General features: G+C 45.7%; 1 protein-coding gene across 4 annotated transcripts in view; it reads left to right on the top strand.

Annotated features, from left to right (window-relative positions):
• The window catches only part of si:dkeyp-9d4.3 (caskin-1), a 68,976-nt gene extending 55,581 nt beyond the window's left edge, over positions 1-13,395 (top strand). For 3 of the 4 annotated variants that reach the window (XM_048248401.1, XM_048248400.1, XM_048248402.1), the window contains 5 exons: positions 1,822-1,960; positions 3,697-4,685; positions 7,607-8,099; positions 11,764-12,706; positions 13,134-13,395. In XM_048248401.1, the coding sequence (XP_048104358.1) occupies positions 1,822-1,960; positions 3,697-4,685; positions 7,607-8,099; positions 11,764-12,706; positions 13,134-13,227 (2,658 nt within the window). In that variant the 3' untranslated portion in view covers positions 13,228-13,395. The remainder of the gene's footprint in view (positions 1-1,821; positions 1,961-3,696; positions 4,686-7,606; positions 8,100-11,763; positions 12,707-13,133) is intronic. The other variant, XM_048248403.1, reaches the window with a different exon arrangement.
• The last annotated feature ends 1,113 nt before the right edge of the window (positions 13,396-14,508 follow it).

Genomic DNA, 14,508 nt, shown 5'->3' with positions numbered 1-14,508 from the left:
GTTCACGATGCACGTCAATAAAGTCTTATAAACTTGTCCAAGTCTATTCAATGATAGTTTACACTTTCACAGTTCGTTTACTCACTCGGTTTGCCGGCGTTTGGCTGCCGAGCATCCAATTCCTGTGGTGTTACGCTCATTCATGGCTTGCTCCAATTACGATACGTTCCATTCATAAAGTCCGTTTAGGCCAAACGCGTCGTTCCATCAAGAGGTAAGTATCCAATGTTCGGCGTTAATCCACAAGTTGGTCCTTTAGTTCTTTCAAAGACGTCGGTCTTCGGAAGTTTTCAGACAATGAAGTGGCGTTTCCAACAAAACTTGCCATGTGAGGTTAATGACAAGGGTTCCTGACACACAATCCATAGTAAGCACGCACGAAGAGTTGATGTAAATTAGATGTTGTATTTATTCAAACAATCCGGTTCTCTTTCTTGGATGGACAAATTATGAAAACAAAGGAAAAACTAAAGCGGTAGTTTGCGGTCTGAAAACTGTACCGTCTTGCCATCTAACCCATTGCACACTTTGTGAATGTCTAATTAAAGCCACCACTTTTCACCACAGGCACGTGAAAGGGGGTGTGTCTACTACCATTTGACAGGTAATCAGGTAAGTACATACAGGTAACACACTGCTCAGGAAAATTAAGGTAAGTATGACATTTTTTAAATTAAACTATATAATTTCTGTTAACTTAAAACCGCATTTCCTATAATGTCATAATGTAAACTAAAACTACTTGACTTATTCCACAGATAAATTCACAAAACCCAAATATGGCTCCTACATATGCTGACACCAAATGATTGATTGGCCATAGATATGCTAACACCAAATGATTGATTGGTCATAGCTAGCTAGATAGATAGATACTTTATTGATCCCCATGGGGAAATTCAAGGGTCTCAGTAGCATACAGACATCACACACAACATGCACTTACAGCAGAAGTGTTAAACATAAGTATAAGTATAAACATATAACTAAACTCCACTGTACAATAAAGACAATAGAAGATAAGAAAACTAACAAAACTAAATACTAAATACACTATGTCATGGCCATTTCTGTTTTTTGTTAAGTTCACTTCGACCTGTGATTTGAATACGCCCACCTAGGCACAGGTGCAGCTATTTTAGGTCACGCCCGCTGCTCTAATTTAGTTGGAAAGTAATGTCGGGCGGCGTGGCATGGTTTTGGCGAGATACAAAGATTTTACCACACTTAATGCAAGCATTTTGGATAATGGAAATGGAGAACCTTTGTTGGAACTTCATGTAAAGAAAACCTTTGGACTTTTTCGTTGGAATAAACCGAACCATCTTTTTTGGAAACTTGTGTTTGTGCGTAAACTTGAAGCTGAATCCACGTCACCCACAGCCTTTAGTTTGGAACTTTGAAAAATAGGAAAAGGCCGATACACACTATATAAATTAAATTAAGAAAGTCCAATGTGCTTGAGGGTGATCAAGCATAAGACGCTTGTAGTGACAGGGCCGGGACTGGTAAGGTCCTAAAGGGAGTGAGTGTCATGGTGAAGGTGCAAAAAGTAGTCCAACCATAGTCCTTTAGTTATGTGTGCATGGCAAGGTGCTCAAGAGAGTGAGTGTCATGGTGAAGGTGCAAAAAGTAGTCCAACATTAGTCATAGCTATATTATACCAAATGATTGATTGGTCATAGCTATGGTAACACCAAATGATTGATTGGTCATAGCCAGGTCATCAGTATAAGGGCTTGTGATTGGTCAGTGATGATTAGATTAGATTAGATTAGATTAAACTTTATTGGTAACTGTGATCGTGGTGTGTTCCTATAGGCCAGCTTGGCGGAGTGGCTCTCTGGGATTGGCCTGGCTCAGCACTATCAGACTCTAGTCCAGAACGGCTACGACAACATGGACTTCATCAAAGACGTCAGCATCGAAGACCTGCAGGAAATCGGCATCACCAAATTAGGTGAGCATTAATGTTAGCTATAGCTATGCTAAACTTACTCTACCAGTGACACCTGTCTGTCTGTGTGGTGACATCTGTCTGTCTGTCTGTGTGTGTGGTGACATCTGTCTGTCTGTCTGTCTGTCTGTGTGGTGACATCTGTTTGTCTGTCTGTGTGGTGACATCTGTCTGTCTGTCTGTGTGGTGACATCTGTCTGTGTGTCTGTGTGGTGACATCTGTCTGTCTGTCTGGTGACATCTGTCTGGCTGTGTGGTGACATCTGTCTGTGTGTGTGGTGACATCTGTCTGTGTGTGTGGTGACATCTGTCTGTCTGTGTGGTGACATCTGTTTGTCTGTCTGTGTGGTGACATCTGTCTGTGTGTCTGTGTAGTGACATCTGTCTGTCTGTCTGTGTGGTGTCATCTGTCTGTGTGTGTGGTGACATCTGTCTGTGTGTGTGGTGACATCTGTCTGTCTGTGTGGTAACATCTGTCTGTCTGTCTGTCTGTGTGTGTGGTGACATCTGTCTGTCTGTCTGTCTGTGTGGTGTCATCTGTCTGTCTGTCTGTGTGGTGACATCTGTCTGTCTGTCTGTCTGGTGACATCTGTCTGTCTGTGTGTGTGGTGGTGACATCTGTCTGTCTGTCTGTGTGGTGACATCTGTCTGTCTGTGTGTGTGGTGACATCTGTTTGTCTGTGTGGTGACATCTGTCTGTCTGTCTGTGTGTGTGGTGACATGTCTGTCTGTCTGTCTGTGTGGTGACATCTGTTTGTCTGTCTGTGTGGTGACATCTGTTTGTCTGTCTGTGTGGTGACATCTGTCTGTCTGTCTGTGTGGATACATCTGTCTGTCTGTCTGTCTGTGTGTGTGGTGACATCTGTCTGTCTGTCTGTCTGTGTTGTGACATCTGTCTGTGTGTGTGGTGACATCTGTCTGTCTGTCTGTGTGTGTGGTGACATCTGTCTGTCTGTGTGGTGACATCTGTCTGTCTGTCTGTCTGGTGTGTGTCTGTGTGTGTGTGGTGACATCTGTCTGTCTGTCTGTGTGGTGACATCTGTCTGTCTGTCTGTCTGTGTGTGTGGTGACATCTGTCTGTCTGTCTGTCTGTGTGGTGACATCTGTCTGTCTGTGTGGTGACATCTGTCTGTCTGTGTCTGTGTGGTAACATCTGTCTGTGTGTCTGTGTGGTGACATCTGTATGTCTGTCTGTGTGGTGACATCTGTCTGTCTGTGTGTGTGGTGACATCTGTCTGTCTTTCTGTCTGTGTGGTGACATCTGTCTGTCTGTCTGTGTGTGTGGTGACATCTGTCTGTCTGTCTGTGTGGTGACATCTGTTTGTCTGTCTGTGTGGTGACATCTGTCTGTGTGTGTGGTGACATCTGTCTGTCTGTCTGTGTGGTGGCATCTGTCTGTCTGTCTGTGTGTGTGGTGACATCTGTCTGTCTGTGTGGTGACATCTGTCTGTCTGTCTGTGTGGTGACATCTGTCTGTCTGTATCTGTCTGTCTGTCTGTGTGTGTGGTGACATGTGTCTGTCTGTGTGGTGACATCTGTCTGTGTGGTGACATCTGTCTGTCTGTGTGGTGTCATCTGTCTGTCTGTCTGTCTGTGTGTGTGGTGACATCTGTCTGTCTGTCTGTTGACATCTGTCTGTCTGTCTGTGTGTGTGATGACATCTGTCTGTCTGTCTGCCTCTATCTTTCTGCCTCTGTCTCTGTCTGTCTGTCTGACACTCTGTCTGTCTGTCACTCCAGGACACCAGAAGAAAATAATGCTGGCTGTAAGGCGATTGGTCGAACCAAATAAGGAGGTGGATTCCAGGTCAGAACCGAGCCAATCAGATGCAAGTTCTGAACAGCCAATCAAATCATCGCCGTCTGTAGAAGATGAGGTCAGCACTTCACCATCTCCAAGGTTACGGAGGGCAAATGCCCCTCCCCCTCTCACAAAGCCTCTGTCTTCTGATGGAAGCCCTGCACACACACCTACACACACACCTCCATACACCCCACCCAAAGCCAAACCAGACTCCCCCTCCCACACACACACGCACACACACACACGTCCATACACCCCACCCAAAGCCAAACCAGACTCCCCCTCCCACACACACACGCACACACACACACGTCCTCCTGCATACACACCTTCATCTCCCTCAAGCCCCGCACACACACATACTCAAGCACAGAGGCACACACACACTCCAGCCGAGTCACACACACACACACACACTCCAGCCGAGTCACACACACTCACACACACTCCAGCCGAGTCACACACACGCACACACACTCCTGCGGTGCCCCAGCTGTGCCTGCCGGAGGGCGAGGACTCCGCGACTCCCCCTGCTGGCCTGAGAGTGAAGCGTAGCAGCAGCAGCCAATCACAGGGCTCTCTCGATCAGGCCGGTGTCAACCGCAGCCAATCACAGGGCTTTGCCACCACCACGCGCCCGCGCAGGAAGTCCCGCCCCCCGACCCCACCCAAGCGCTCCTGCTCCTCCGTCTCCCATAGCAACCTAGCAGAGGGGACTTCGGCATCCAATCAGACAGAGACGGAGGCGGGGCTTCTCAGCGTGAGCTACAGAGAGCGCCGCCGTAGTGACTGTGGTGTGGTTGCTATGGAAACGAGCCTGTCCTCATCAGCAGGAGGGGGGAGTGTCCGAGACATCGCTGCTATGCTGGAAATGACATCACCATTGGGGGGAGGAGTCACTGGAGGAGGCTGCAGCTATCTGCAGGTACACATAAACACACACACACACACACACTCACAGGTATATAATCACACACACACACTCACACAGGTATATATAAACATACACACACTCACACAGGTATATATAAACACAGACTCACACAGGTATAAACACACACATTGGGCAGCCGTGGCCTACTTGTTAGCACATCGGAGGGTTGCCGGTTCGAACCCCGACTGAAGTGCCCTTGAGCAAGGCACCTAACCCCTCAGGCCATCCTTAAAAATATTTTCGTTTGCCGTAACCCGACCGACCCTGTCAATTTAGAACCGACCCAAATATTTATTTTTTTTCCCCTTTTAGTCCCGACCGACTTGCGGTTGTAAACTTTGCGTTAATACCGACCCGATTGTTTTTTTTACTCTAAACAACCAATACAAATGCAATAAAATAATATTTATTTTAGTAGGCCCAAGTATTGTGAATATAAATTGCCTAAATGCAAACGTGGCTCACTTAAAAAAAAAAAAAAAAAAAAACCTGTGGCGTCATCTCTACACCATTGGTTTTAGCCTACGCGATGTCACACTATGGCCTACGCCGTTTCATTCACACAAACTGATAACGCTTTTACTTGGCACGAAGTTCTGGAAGAACTGTGGCCAGATCTTTTTCATCCCTCCTCCCCTAGTCTAACGGTGACCGTGGTCGGAGTATTGAAATTGGTTGTGGTCTATTCAGCATTTCTCAAAATATGGGTCCGCAACATGGAGACTGCTGGTCCGAATTGGAGTCGTGGAGTGAAATTAGGCCCGGTGCTTCATCTGATAATTTGCTGCGCCCAGTTGATCAAGAAACCGCGGATCGACGAAAAAAAGAAAACAAACGTTTCTGCTATCGATGTCATTAAACATGGAGCCCTACAATTAAGTGGTGGTATGAGCATTCATTCAGTGCGTGTCTCGCGCGAGAGAAACTGAAACTAATCGATAACGTTGGTATCAAAGCTCCGCTTCAACCTGTTGGAAGGCTATTTATTTATTTATTTAACGAAACTTAATAGAACAACGTTGTTTTTGGAACTTCCTTAGAAACAGAGCAGAGACTGTATAATACACTGTATAGCATTGAGTATTGTATAGTCAAATTTCAATATAACGTGGCCAAGAGCTATTGTAGCCTTCTTTCTGGGTACATGTAGATGAGCCCTATGACCCAAAAAAGTCTGCCATGACCGGGCCTCAGGTCAAAGAAGTTTGAGAAAGGCTGGTCTATATAACCTGCATCAGAATGAGGTTTGCAATGGTGCGCCTGAAGGCACGGGTTGAAGACCCAGTCAGTTACGCCCCACGATATGCACATTTGTGTAAATTCATTCCTCACGTAATCACCATGACCAAAATTGTACTTTTTTTTTACTTTGAATCTTGAAAAAAAAATATTGACCTACCTACCGACCCATTTTTTAATTTTTTTTGGCTGTTACTGCAAACAAAAATATTTTTAAGGATGGCCTCACTGCTCCCCGAGCACCGCTGTTAGTGCAGGCAGCTCACTGCGCCGGGATTAGTGTGTGCTTCACCTCACTGTCTGTTCACTGTGTGCTGAGTGTGTTTCATTAATTCACAGATTGGGTTAAATGCAGAGACCAAATTTCCCTCACGGGATCAAAAGAGTATATATACTTATACTATACTTACATTCAGGCACACTCACACTCTCTCACACACACTGAAACAGAGCTACCTGCAGTTACACACACACACACACACACATACTCTCTCTCAAACACACACACACACACTCTCTCTCTCTCACACACACACATGCATACACACAGACTACAAGTTTGTGTGTGTGATGGCAGGGCAACCTACAGACATACACATACACACTTTCACACACGTGGATGTACATGGTCACACACTGCATGTGTTTGTGTGTGTGTGATGGCAGGCCTGCTCTGATACACACTTTCACACCCGTACACACTATCACACACGTACACACATGCACTTGTTCACACACAGAGACTGCATGTGTGTGTGTGTGTGATGGCAGGCCTGCTCTGATAAACACTTTCACACCCGTACACACTATCACACACGTACACACATGCACTTGTTCACACACAGAGACTGCATGTGTGTGTGTGATGGCAGGCCTGCTCCGATAAACACTATCACACACGTACACACATGGACTTGTTGACACACAGAGACTGCATGTGTGTGTGTGATGGCAGGCCTGCTCTGATAAACACTTTCACACATGTACACACTATCACACACGCACACACATGGACTTGTTCACACACAGAGACTGCATGTGTGTGTGTGTGATGGCAGGCCTGCTCTGATAAACACTTTCACACACGTACACACTATCACACACGTACACACATGCACTTGTTCACACACAGAGACTGCATGTGTGTGTGTGATGGCAGGCCTGCTCTGATAAACACTTTCACACACGTACACACTATCACACACGTACACACATGGACTTGTTCACACACAGAGACTGCATGTGTGTGTGTGATGGCAGATAACTCCGATAAACACTATCACACACGCTATCACACACACATGGACTTGTTGACACACAGAGACTGCATGTGTGTGTGTGATGGCAGGCCTGCTCTGATAAACACTTTCACACATGTACACACTATCACACACGTACACACATGGACTTGTTCACACACAGAGACTGCATGTGTTTGTGTGTGTGTGTGATGGCAGGCCTGCTCTGATAAACACTTTCACACATGTACACACTATAACACACGTACACACATGCACTTGTTCACACACAGAGACTGCATGTGTTTGTGTGTGTGTGTGATGGCAGGCCTGCTCTGATAAACACTTTCACACATGTACACACTATAACACACGTACACACATGCACTTGTTCACACACAGAGACTGCATGTGTGTGTGTGTGTGTGATGGCAGGCCAGCCCAGAGTTCCTGAGACGGCAGCGAGAGGCGGTGACCTTGGACGACCTTCAGGAGCGCAGACGCACCATCTGCGGGCCACCTACGGACCTGGTCGCCACGGCAACAGGACAGCACCCACCCACCATCCGAGAGGTCCCAGAGCCACGCCCCCGCTCTGTGATTGGTCACCTGGAAGGAGGAGGCGTGTCACAGGAAGAGTGGTCACGTGTGGACGCCACGGCAACCCTGCGGAAGCCCCGCCCACTTCAACAGCTAAACGAATCAGACACAAGCACAGTCCGCCGACGCCCCAAACCCCGCAGCACTGCCGAGCAACAGCCAATCACGGACGAGTATCAGAGCGCCCCGTGTCAGACACTGGCACAGGGTCAGAGGTCATGTCTCGGCCCCAACCCCCAAAACCCCGTCTCCCCAAAACCCCCCACTGCGGCTCGCCACGACCCCCCCACACCGGTCAGGAGGGTACTGCTCACACCCACCAGCCCAGGTAAGAGACACACACACACACACACACACACTAGTCAGGAGGGTACTGCTCACCGCACCTGACACACCCACCAGCCCAGGTAACACACCTGTGTTGTGTTAATCAGAGGTGAAGAGCTTCCACACACACACACACACACACACACACACACACACACACACACACAGCCCATTTAACTGCTGTATTGACAGGTGTGTGTGTTAGTGTTAATTTCGTCAGAGGAAATATGTTCGTCAACAACCTTTTTTTTTCATGACTAAGACGAGACGATGACGAGACGGCACTAATGTCCTGAAACACTGACTAAGACTATCTTAAGATGCATTATTGTTAATAAAATGTTTTGCATGAAATAAAAACTAAGATAAAATCTCTCTTCATTTTCATCTACAAAATGAGAAGACAGAATATCTAACTGTTACGTTTTCAAAATATTCCGAATGAGTTCATGCTCCTGTAGGCTAGTCTACGTGCTGTTGCTGCAACACTATACTACATGGAACAAGAACACCGGAGATTTCTGCCAGAGTTAAAGGAATTATCCGGAGTAAAATGCATTTTAGATCAATTTACGGATGATTGGGAGTACATACGTTGAGTTGACATCAAAATCATGTCATTCGGATGTGTTTTGAGATGTTCGATTTTACCGCTTTTAGTCAAAACTCGTTAGCCTGGAAGTGACCCGGGCATGTCATTTCGCCGCTACAAAATGCTATTTTTATACCTCTTCTACATTTCCAAACAACATTACACTTACGTGGTAGTGAGTAGAGGGTCCCTAAAGCCAAACCGAAGTATCCCGAGGTCTTTATGTGGTCGGATAGAGTCCAGAATGAATTTAATCAAGCCAGTACCTTTCCGAAAATGTTGCTGCTGCAGCTCCCATCTTTAGGGGAAAGTCCGTAGGAGTCAATAGCCGAGTGCAAATCTTTCTTTTTTATTTTACACCCTGAACATGGGCAAAATGCCCCATTGACATCAATATGTTTTATATAGAGTCACCACACTGCCACCTGTGGTTGTATAGAGTAACCTGTGGTAGCTCTGTACAAAACATATTGATGTCAATGGTGCATTTTGCCCATGTTCAGGGTGGAAAGTGAAAAAGAAAGATTTGCATAAGATAAGTCAAATTGGTGTTTTTAAAAAGAAAGGATCATGGAGAATAAAGAAAAAAATATTTAAAAAATCTTTGTATATTCCCACAAGGTGTTTGGGTGCTCTGAAAATGAGAACCAAAATGATTTTTTAGACTTGTAAGGTCTGCTGTTCAGACACTGAAGGGATTTATTTTCTGTTCATTGTTTTTTGTGAGAGTGTTTCTACTTATCTCAGTAAGGAAAATAAATCAAGAGCCTATGTTGAGTACAAATATGTCTTCTTAAGGCTTAAACAGAGCCCAGCCAAAAACTCCAATAAAATTTGTATCAACTTTGAGGGGACAGCTATGACCATGCAGGATTATCCAGACCAAATGTGATGATTTTGCTACATACTATTCCTATTTATGTACCAGCATGCAAAGTTTGAGCCTCCTACATGGTTTAGTTCTTGCGCTGTGGGCTTTTGAACTTTGACAAAAAAAAGAGGCCGAACAAAATCGACACCCCCCTCCCCCTGTGAAACTGGCTGTATCTTGGAAAGTATTGATCTTACATAAGAGTAATTTTACAGTGTGTCTCCTGGGTAAGATAGGTACACCTGGTAATTTTTTCAGAATTTTTTGAGACCTAAGTGCGTGGGCCCTGGTTGAAATGACGTGGAATGACCCTGTTGCGTTTGGGCGCATATCCCCATCTAGCGTGGCGGAGTAAAATATTAATAATTGGGTCTAGGACAGTGTTTCTCAAACTTTTTCAGACGAAGGACCACTTAACTAACCCTAGCTAAAAAATAAAAAAAAAGATTAGACCTACTTCAACAGTATATTAGTCTACACAATAGGCCTACTCACTGAACCACCTTAGTTATTGTCTTTGCACTTTGCTTATTGTGTCAGAGTATTCATATGATTTAAACTGGCATATCTTACATAGAGTGTTGCAGAACTGTTTTTACATACAAGTTGGTTCAATATTGCAAACAACTCATCTATATTTTTATTTTACCACGTCTGCTCGTAGACCACTTGTGATAGCTTGCGGACCACTAGTAGTCCCCGGACCACACTTTGAGAAACACTGGTCTACAAATATCATGACAGTGGTCCAGTCAAATCTTTTACTGTCTATAGTCAAATCCCAGCTAGTGTTAATTTTGTCACCTATTTTTAATTTAGTCTTAGGGCCCTATCATGACATTCTAAAGTGCATCGTCACTCGTCAAAAGTCTATTCAAATTTAGTAGGATGTCCAGTTCACATTGGGAGGGGTTTCGTTATCAAAAGTGGAGCGCATGGCGCAACAAGGTGTTCCTAGGTTTTTTAATCAGTCATATGGGTGTGTTTGGGGCGTAACATAATTTCAAACCAATGAGAATGACGGTGCAAAGCGCGATATGTCAAATAAATGCATCGGTATTTTGGCATTCAACGGGCGCATTTGAAGGAGGCTGCTTATGAGACCATTATGGAATAGTTATTCTTAAACCATGCTTTACTAAAACCTAGCATAGCCTTCACGCATTTGCATTTGTCTATTATTTGAACTCATTGGCAAAGTGAAACTAACTTCACCAAGGAGTCAGTCAACGACAAGACAGTTATATGCACTTTCACTATTGACTGACAATGGGTTACCACCGAAAACATAGGCTGGAAAAAGCAACACTTACCCTAATGTTGCTCAAATGACTGAATAAAACAACATTTATCCTGCAGAGGAGTTGCTTAGCCTATATCTCGTGACAGTGCGTCTTCAGCTGTGCTCCATACGTGTCTCTCGCCTCTCCCCTAATCACTTTTAACCGTCATTACCAATTTGCAAATGATGGTGAATACAACTACTCATCATGAGATGTACAGTATTTCGTAATATCTTTATTCTAATTATGTTTCCCATTGTAATCGTGCAATTTGTAATGCTTTGCATGGACGTGCGCTGGTGTGCGTTCATGAATGATAGAAGGATGGTGCGTGCACCTGCCAATATGACGTGCGCTCTTAAAATAGCATATGAACAACTCGTCATTGACTTCTGACCAGGTTTAGGTGGTGTATGATAGCGATTTTTAGACAACACGCCAGGCCCCTCCCTAGGTTGTTAATTGTCACACCCCTGGGCGCGATGTTTAAAAAATAAACGTGCAAAATACCGAATTCAACTTTGCGCGGGTGGAAAACGAACTTTACGCCATGCGCTGGTGCCCAAAATACAGCCCTTAGTCTTGTGACGAAATGTCCTTTTTAGTCTTTGTCATATTTAGTCATTCAAAGATCATTTTTGTTAGTCTAGTTTTAGTCAAAAGAAAGCTAAAGGTATCTTAGTCATAGTCAGTTTTAGTCAAAACATTTTAGTCTTTTTTTATGACAAATTATTTCTGATTACCATTTGAGTCAAATAGTGTTTCACACATCTCAATTTTCCAACAATATTGTGTGTCCACAGAGCTACTCGTCTGTTATAATTACTCATTCTGATTTTTTGTCAGTTAGCATGTTTACATGCACAGCTAAGTCAAGCTACAGTTACAGCTCGGCTGGTGTCTTGTGTTTCTCTCTCAGATGTGAAGAGAGAGCCTCCACCTGTGGCTCCGAAACCCTCCAGAGCCAAGATCCCTGCTCCTGCACCTGTTACCGCTAGCGACGGTAGTATCCATGGAGATGCCAATCTCGCCTCACCTGTCTTGCAGAGAGATGCAAGCTCCGCCCCTCCAACTATGACCCCTCCCCCAGCTGCCATAAACAACTCCAGCAACCCCAATCCTAGTCTTAATCCTAGTCTCAATCCTAGTTTTAATCCTAGTCTTAATCCTAATCCCCTGCACAGGGAGCCCAGCCCCACTCCTCCATCCCCTGCCCAGACCCCAAGCCCCCAGACACCGCACCCTGTGAAGCCCCCCAGAGCCTCCATCGCTGGCCTGTCGGTGGACCTGCCCCAGCAGATGGAGCTGGATCTGGGTGGAGTGGAGGCGGTGCAGCAGAGACTACGGGAGGTGGAGAAGCAGAGGGAGGAGGAGGAGAGGAAGTTGAGGGAGATGGAGAGACACAGGAAGGAGGAGGAGAAGAAACTGAGGGAGCTAGAGAGACAGAGAGCAGAGGAGGAGGAGAGGAGGAGGAGAGGAGGAGCTGAGGAGGAGGAGGAGAGGAGGAGGAGCGAGCAGGAGCACATGGAGGGGGGAGGGGGAGGAGTCCGGAGGAGGAAAGTGGGCGTGGCCAGGCAGGAACAAGTTCAAGGAGAGTTGGAGGAGGTGGAGCCTGTTTCCGTGGAGAACAGCGTGAGGCCGGGGCCTGTCCCTACCCAACGGAGGCTCAGTGGCGTAAACCAGCCAGCGGCACCCACCCCACCTCCCTCTGGGCCTGCACGGATGCAAGGAGCTGGGCCACTTCCCTCTGTGCCGCATGGAGCTCAATCTCCCCCTGCAGACGTCCACAGACTGGAAGAGACCAGCACCAACCTAGCCGCTGCACTGCAGGTGGTGGAGGAGAAGATCAAGCATGACAACAAGTGAGTCACACAGTCAATTAACCAATCACTTGGCACATATCTCAAACAATTAACCAATCACTCAACTATCTCAAACAATTAACCAACACATATCTCAAACAATTAACCAATCACTTGGCACATCTCAAAAAATTAACCAATCACTCGGACCATATCCAGTCACTCAAACAATAAACCAATAACCACTTAACTCATTAATCAATCACCATTTAATAGCAAATTCACTTATTAACCCATCAGAAGTTATTAGCAAGTCAACTCATCAACCAATCACCAGGTTCTCTCTCTTCTTTCTTCTGTGGAGGAGACCTTGGTCAGCATTCTGGATGACATTGAGCCTAACTCATCGCTCTCTCTCTCTCACTCTCTCTCTCAGCATTCTGGATGACATTGAGCCTAACTCATCTCTCTCTCTCTCTCTCTGTAGTTCTGCGGAAGAGAAGACCTCGGTCAGCATTCTGGATGACATCGGCAGCATGTTTGATGACCTTGCTGACCAGCTGGATGCCATGTTGGACTAAATCCTACCCAGAATCCTCAGTCTGAACTCTGACCTTCTGAACCCGGGATATGGAGAGGTCTGACCTCATGACTTCATTAACAGATGGCTTCTACCTTTATGAGACCCTACTCTGACCCTGAGGGACTGGACTTCCTGTCACCAGGCAGGAGTTCCAGTAACCTGATTGAGTTTCGTTTCTGTTCTTGTAGCTTGAATTAGCTTCCATCTCTCTCTGTGTGCTAGCACATTCAACTGGATGCCATGTTGGACAAATCCTACCCAGAATCCTCCAGTCCCAGACTCTGACCTTCTGAACCGGGATATGGAAGGTCTGACCTCATGACTTCATTAACAGATGCTTCTACCTTTATGAGACTCTGACCCTGAGGGACTGGACTTCTCAAACAATTAACCAACACATATCTCAAACAATTAACCAATCACTTGGCACATATCTCAAACAATTAACCAACACATATCTCAAACAATTAACCAATCACTTGGTCAGCATTCTGGATGACATTGAGCCTAACTCATCAGCTCTCTCTCTCACTCTCTCTCTCAGCATTCTGATGACATTGAGCCTAACTCATCTCTCTCTCTCTCTCTAGTTCTATGGAAGAGAAAGACCTCGTCAGCATTCTGATGACATCGCAGCATGTTTGATGACCTTGCTGCTGATTGTTTCTGGAGTTCTTGTAACTTGAACAAGCTTCCACGTGTTCTATAAGAATGGATAAATGGTGACCTTTGACATTTCTCTGGACTGCCACAGTTCTATACCATTTGGTTCCGCCCTATCCTGTGGACTGCTACGGTTCTATCCCATTTGGTTCTGCCCTATCCTGTGGACTGCCACAGTTCTATCCCAATTGGTTCTTCCCCAACCTGTGGACTGCTATGGTTCTATCCCATTTGGTTCTGGTTCCGCCCTATCCTGTGGACTGCTATGGTTCTATCCCATTTGGTTCTGGTTCCGCCCTATCCTGTGGACTGCTATGGTTTGTTACCATGCTTTCCATCCAAACCAAAATGAAGTCTGTATCAGATGTAAATCTGCATACAAAACCTTCCAACATAACCCAAACATACTGTACATCTACACCCACCTCTGAACCCGGTACAGAGACCACATCACCAGACGGACAGACATGGAACCAACTTCTGGTTTCTTGAACTCAGTCAACCCTTACCTTAGCCCATGGTGAAGACCCTACACGTTCCATTGAGTAGCCAAACAAGGCCATGTCATATCAAGCTGTGCTGTTCTTAATGTTAATGTGTGAAATATTCCTCTGTT

This window comes from Alosa alosa, chromosome 7 (assembly GCF_017589495.1).
Source record: "Alosa alosa isolate M-15738 ecotype Scorff River chromosome 7, AALO_Geno_1.1, whole genome shotgun sequence".
In the NCBI taxonomy this organism is placed as follows: domain Eukaryota; kingdom Metazoa; phylum Chordata; class Actinopteri; order Clupeiformes; family Clupeidae; genus Alosa; species Alosa alosa.
This window is presented reverse-complemented; position numbering and strand designations above follow the sequence as displayed.